Raw genomic sequence first — 6,716 nt, 5'->3', positions numbered from 1 at the left:
CCAAGGGTGGCGCCAAATATCAGGCTCTGTTCAAAATAAAAGAAATAATTAGGTTCTCGGTCAGTGTGGCCATAAAGGGAAATTTGAAGCATTTATAATTATTTGTTTTCGGTTTAGAAGTTTATGGGTATCTTCCTCGTAGACTTATGAACTAGAACTGACATGTGTACTCCATGATCAGGGTTACAAACGGAGCGATCAATGATCAATGGTCATTAAAGATATATCTAAATATTTTATCTATTTATAATTTATCTAATATATATTTATTATTTAAAGTAAAAGTTAGCTTATTATGAGTACAATAAGACCTAGACAAACTTACCTACATGTGATTTTACTTAGACATTATGAAGAATAGTAGAATTCAAATGAAACATCGCGCGTTTCATGAGGTACCGTTTTGGAGACACATTCACAACCGTGAGTGAATTCTCAGATCTTATACAGGATGTGCGCTCATTGACGCGAACGGCTATGGCCGCATGGCGTCCGTGCGTCCATAGCATTATCTATATACCGAATTATGTATCCACGGTAAATACGTTTCGAAGATGATGGACAAGATAAACAGAAAACAATCAATATGTGCTGTCTCTGTCTAACTCGTGGTCCCTAGAGAGGCGGCGCGCTGGGAGGTGCAATGGAGTCGTACTGTAGTGGAGGTGGTTTTTTTTTGTCTTGTCAATGAAAGGACGGGTAGGGGCGGGCCGCGGCTCCGGCGCAGGACTCAGTTTGCAGCCGAACTTTCGAGCTCGCTGTTCGCGCATGTTTCAGCGTTTCGTGCCGGTCTGTTCGCTGAACGACTATGAATTACGATAACTGTGACAATAGAACTGTGCTCATCAAACGCGAGCAAGACCTTGAATATCCCGAGGACGAAGACCATTCGTACTATGGATATGCACCGGTTGAAGTAAATCGACAAGCTGCTACCGGGTTTGTGCCTTCATCGCCTGCTCATCTCATGGATCTTAGTAACGGTCCCGACCGCGCTCAGCAGCCTCCCTGGGCTACGAGCGCAATGTTTGGCAACGAAGATCGCGATTATCAACAAATCCCATTTCCTGCTTACGATCCTCAGTTTCAACAAAGACAAGTACCGCGACACGTATATTATGAGGATTCGAATTCACAAGACGGAATTTCAAACTACTATGAAACTGGTGATATGCCAAAGCTAGGTGAAATGTACAGGGCCGATGAGCGACGAGATGAAACAGAGGAACAACGAAGAAGAAAGAAGCCTTCGAAATCAGCGCGCAAGAAAACACAGTCTTATGAAGAAATGCAGATACAGCGAGTAATGGCAAATGTTCGGGAACGTCAGAGAACCCAAAGTTTGAATGAGGCTTTCGCGAGCTTAAGGCAAATAATTCCTTCCCTTCCGAGCGACAAATTATCCAAGATACAGACCCTGCAATTGGCAACGCAATACATTGAGTTTTTGTATCAAATACTGTCGAACAGCGAATCGACAGGAGCCAGTGACAGCAGCAGCGACACCAGCAGCGATCACGGAAAGTATTTGGCTCAAGACAAACTGAGCTACGCTTTCTCTGTATGGAGGATGGAAGGAGAGTGGACGACCAACGGACAATCGTGATAAAAATTGTGTGAGTGTTTAATCATAAGACTACATGAAGTGAATCATGTTATTCCATTGAAGGTTGTTAGACAAACAAAAAACATCTTTTAGAAATAATATGTAAAATTGTGATAGTTAAGTTTAAGGACACGTAACTAAAATCTTGACGAAAGACATTTCGATTTAGACGTAAGTGTAAAAAGTAGATATAAAAGGAAAGTACAGTTAAGAAAGACACTTTAGAATTTGCTAACATACCTACTTATTTTCTTTGTATTCGAGGACTAATTCCCTCAGGAGAATTGATATTGCAATTAACTCTTGGGGGTCTTCAAATTAAATGATTATTTTTATGGAGATCGCGTCATCGTCTCAAATTCAAATTCAAAATCTCAATTCTCTCGAGATACCGCGTCAAACGCAGTGGTAAATTTTAAGAATTTAAGTAGACGGGCCGGGTCGTTTCCTAAAAGTTGACGTATCAAAGCTGCGCCTGCTCTGCAACAGAATGGTTGGTAAATTACCTCTCAATCAAATCAAGGATTGAGCAAATCACCTCTCGTCGAATACAAAGACTTATTTTAAGTTTGTGATTTTTATAAATGACTAAATACAGCTGTATACCAAAAACATGGAAATGTAAATATTAATAATGTGATTAAAAATTAAACAATTTTTTTTAAAACTTAATATTATTGTAGTTTCCCTTCATCCCTTCATGTTAATCGAAAGCCGTGTAAATAATCTTTTTGTTTTTATCCTCGCGGTATCCAAATACTTTTTTATTTTAGAAAAAAGAAATATTTCTTTGAATAATCTTTCGAGCATTCATTTTGGTCTTTATAGGTATTTTTAATAAGCACTTCAGTTTCCAAAACATGTGTCTACTTACTTATCAATAAAAGACTTCTAAGAATAAGGGTTAAAAAAAACTGACGATACCACGATACCACCATAGTCATTAGTACTGTAGTCCATCAAGATCCGTTTTATAGTGAAAATACCTACGTACCCGTAGCGGGTACGAAAGGGAAAGGGACGACAAAGGTAAATACGTTTTCACGAACTTGAACGATTTTCAAACGAGAACCATACAATGACGTATATATAATCAAAGCATACAATATTCTTCTTCGGTTTTTGCGAGTCGTAAACATAATTTAAACTATTTTTAAGGCTTAATCTCGATATTTTTCTCGTCATTATATTATTTCCGACGAATTCTTTACAGTTTACGTGGGCACGGAATGTAGAATCCATACTTTATTTCATATTAGAAATGTAAAAGTGTGTTTGTTTGTTTATCTTTAATTACCGTCGAAACGAAGCTACGGATTGATAATATTATGTCGTAAGAGTGACCATTTATCCCGAAAAAACTTCTCTTTTCCCACGAGAACTGTTTTATAATCTGTAGAAAATTTACACACACTAAAAAAAATCATTTACCACGCAAGCGAAGCTGCGGGTAATAGCTAGTATAATATAAGAACAGTAAAGACGCGAGAATAATCCGTAAAAGTACCTAGTCAGGTCATAAATTCTGTCACATGTTTAATGTAAAATAATTGAAACAAGTTTATTCATTATGTAACCATTCATATACCAAAATGAACTTAACAAAACATAGATTCTTATGATACTAAAGTTTATTCAAAATGACCTCCGTGATTTTGAATACAAGCCTTCAATCTGCGCGGCCAGTCGTCTATCGCAGCACGAACGAGGTCCATGTCAATATCGGCGGCTGCCTTAATCAAGGATGTCTTGAGTGACTCCAAATTGGGATGAGGCTTTGAGCACGCCTTTTCCTCCAAGTGTTGCCATATCTTGTAATCTAACGGATTCAAATCTGGACTGGAGGAGGGCCAGTCTTCGTGCCGGATGAAGTCGATTTCACGCGCCGCCAGCCAGTTTTGTGTGCTCTTCGCTCTATGAGCTGGCGCCGAATCTTGTTGGAATACCCAGTGCCTGTTATTGAACATGGTATGAGAAACAGGTTCCACAAGGTTCGTCAGGACTGTATTTTGATACACAACTGCATTCGTTTTTACACCTTTCTCACAAAAAATGTACCTCTGTTAAGCCCCAATAAGAAACTCCCAACCATACCATGAGCGAGGATGGAAAATGACCTCGTTGGACACGCGGAATACAGTTGCTCGCTTCTTCACTACTGTGTGCGTACACCTTATCATTTTGTTTGTTGTAGCTCTCTTCTACGGTAAAAATTTTTTCATGCGAAAAAAGAATTTCCCGATATATTTTTCCCGCGTACCGCTTCAACAAAGCGCGGCATCTCTTCAGTCTCAGGTCCATTAGACGAGCATTCAAACGATGTCCTGTTTTTCTTCGATATGCCCGAAGCCCTTAGTCTTCATTTAACACCCTTTTCACCGTGGTTCTGCTTAACCCCATCTGAAGGGCCAACAGTTTTTGCTTACGTTTGGGATTTCTTTGAATTCGCGCCTTCACAGCTTTTATCACTGCTGGAGTCCTAACAGACCGAGAGCGACCACTTCTTGACCTGTCATCTACACTAGAGTCTTCATTGTATCGTTTGATGGTACGATAAACGAATCTTTTGATTATATTCAAATTTTTCAGTATGTTAAAAATTTGAATTGGCGCGTAACCGCAACGATGCAACGCAATAACTGCAACACGGTCTTCTTTAAGCGTCCACTCCATATTTAAAAATGAGTAAAATTTTAAAAGTATACATTTTTATTTTCATGAACAATTCGAAATTCGAATTCAATAAACTTTTTTGTGGCCAGCATTCTAAAAGAAAAGTTTTTACTGTGTGACAATACTTATGACCTGACTAGTTATTTTCAATAATATTGGTACATAAATATCGTTATTATTGGTATTGCATATTTGACACGAACTAATCAAGTGATTCAGTTTGATGGATGGAACGGGACGGTCATTATACAATATAAATTTCGACCTCATGTCTCAAGCTGGGTGGCGGCATTGATATTGTAATGTCTATAGGGTTCGGCGACCAATTAAAACTAGGCTAATTTAATCGCGCAAGAAATCTCACAGTTTCATTCAGATCTTAAAAGATCACAAAGACATTTTTTATTGCCTACAAGGGCAATAAAAAAAAAAAAAGTTCTATACCTACACAACACAGCAAGCTAAAACTTCAGAACTAAGCATAAATTAACTGCAACTAGAAATAATTCCGAAAAATTCCGTATGTACTTATATATATACCTACTGTTTAAATTGTTTTTCTACTTGGAATCTACTTTGTATTATTCTCCGAATGGCCTTTTTTCGTAAAATAAAATATAACATCTGCTACTTTAGCAAAACGCCGCTTGGATCAAGTGCCTTTCAATCGTCGAAATGGACATGACATATCTGTATGTATATATGTATGTATATATGTTGTATGTGACCATCTTTCTGTCCGCAGCATCGCCTTATATCACGTAGACGAACAGCAGGGCTCAACAGTGAAATGAAATATACCAGTGCATTTAAATCACCAATCGGCGCGGTACATCGTCTTCAACACGATGTGGATGGTGCATCGTGTTGCACATTTAGTTCGAGCTGAGGAGGGAGGGAAGCTGTCTGATGCCTGTGTGCTACGCCAGGTACTCGGAGCCGGGGGCTGGAGGAGGCCATTCGTCCAGCTCCGGCCCCTGTGAGCAGGCAGTCTCTGCCTGGTGAAGGTCTTGCGGCAACTTGACGGGTCGAGGCTGCGCAGCATGCCACTGTTACCTGGGATGGACCTGTAGATGAGACGATGCGGCGGCGGCCACGGTCTGCATTGCTATCGTCCTACGGCCTGACGGGCCACCGTACCGCGGAGACCGGCGTCGTTGATCGACGACGATTGCCTCGACGACCCGTCGGTCACGCATCCTTAGGGTAGCGCCGCGAGTTATGCTTGTTACATGCACACGATGCCGCCCCGACCGCAAGAACTACACGGGAAGCAGTTGCAAACACTCCGCGCTACCCCCTTGGCCCCAGGCATGGTACGGAAGAGCATCATTCACAGGAACCTGCGCATGAGCAGCATTAACGACTACACCAGACGTATGGGTGCCTCAATATACGCAAGCATAAACGGAGCGCAGTCCCGCAATTTACGCGGCATAGCACCTTACTATTGGTGACCGCCGTATCCGCTGGAGCCTCATGGACTTGACCGATCCATAATCTTACCGTGCAATGGGCTGAAGACGTACCTCTACCGAGAAAAGAAAGCTTCGACAAAAATTCATCAAATGTATAATAGTTTTTTTTTTATTGCCCTCGTAGGCAGACGAGCATGCCTGATGGTGATTGGTTACCGTCGCCCATGTACTTCAGCAATGCCAGGGGCAGAGCTAAGCCGCTGCCTATCGTTAAGTACTCTCCACAAGCCTCGTTTGAAGAAGGACAACTTATAGCACTCGGGAAACTCCGTGGAGGTGAGGTCATTCCAAAGCCGGATGGTACGTGGCCTAAAAGATCTCTGGAAACGGACTGTGGATGAACGCAGTGCCTCCAGGTAGTGTGGATGAACTCTACTCCGGTTGCAGGGGATGCGATAGTAAAAACGAGATAATGGAATCATCTCAAACAATTCCTCAGAGCACTCTCCGTGGAACTTACGGTACAAAATAAGCGCGAAGTCCCTCCGCAGACTGAGAGGTTTCAAACGATCCGTGAAAACGCGATTATCGACAATCCGAAAGGCCCTCTTCTGTATGGAATCAAATGGAAGTAGCTGGTGTTTGGGAGCCCCAGCCCAGAGGTGGGAGCAGTACTCCACGCGAGGCCGGGCTTGTGCTTTATAAAGGAAAGTCTTTATCGTAATATGTGTGGAATTAAGTAGGTATTAATTAAGTGGTTTAACTCGATGGGGTGAATGAAACTCATGTAGGTACTTAAGTAAATTGGTTCAAATGCCCATACCGATATAAAACAAAAAGAGAAAAGATATGCCATTTGTTTCATTAGCACATTTTTTTGTTGACATAGCATAAAACCTTTTTCTGCGGTTACATATTTTAATACTTTACAGATAATGTATTTATTCACAGACGACGGAGAAAATGTTGCTTATATCAAGCCTTAAGCCATCGGCACGTCTCACATATTGTACCTATGT

The 6,716-nt window shown here is 41.1% G+C and overlaps 1 protein-coding gene across 1 annotated transcript; it reads left to right on the top strand.

Annotated features, from left to right (window-relative positions):
- The first annotated feature begins 449 nt into the window (after positions 1-449).
- Positions 450-2,278, top strand: twi (twist protein). The gene has a single exon (XM_028185903.2). It carries the CDS (start codon positions 809-811, stop codon positions 1,604-1,606), a length of 798 nt encoding a protein of 265 aa, XP_028041704.2. The 5' UTR covers positions 450-808; the 3' UTR covers positions 1,607-2,278.
- The last annotated feature ends 4,438 nt before the right edge of the window (positions 2,279-6,716 follow it).

Source organism: Bombyx mandarina, chromosome 03, assembly GCF_030267445.1.
Source record: "Bombyx mandarina strain Sakado chromosome 03, ASM3026744v2".
Taxonomy (NCBI): Eukaryota; Metazoa; Arthropoda; class Insecta; order Lepidoptera; family Bombycidae; genus Bombyx; species Bombyx mandarina.
Note: the sequence above shows the minus strand (reverse complement) of the source record. Positions and strands in the feature narration are given on the sequence as shown.

Coding starts and splice junctions, on each gene's coding strand:
- twi (XM_028185903.2), top strand. CDS start 809: ATGAATTACGATAACTGTGACAATAGAACTGTGCTCATCAAACGCGAG.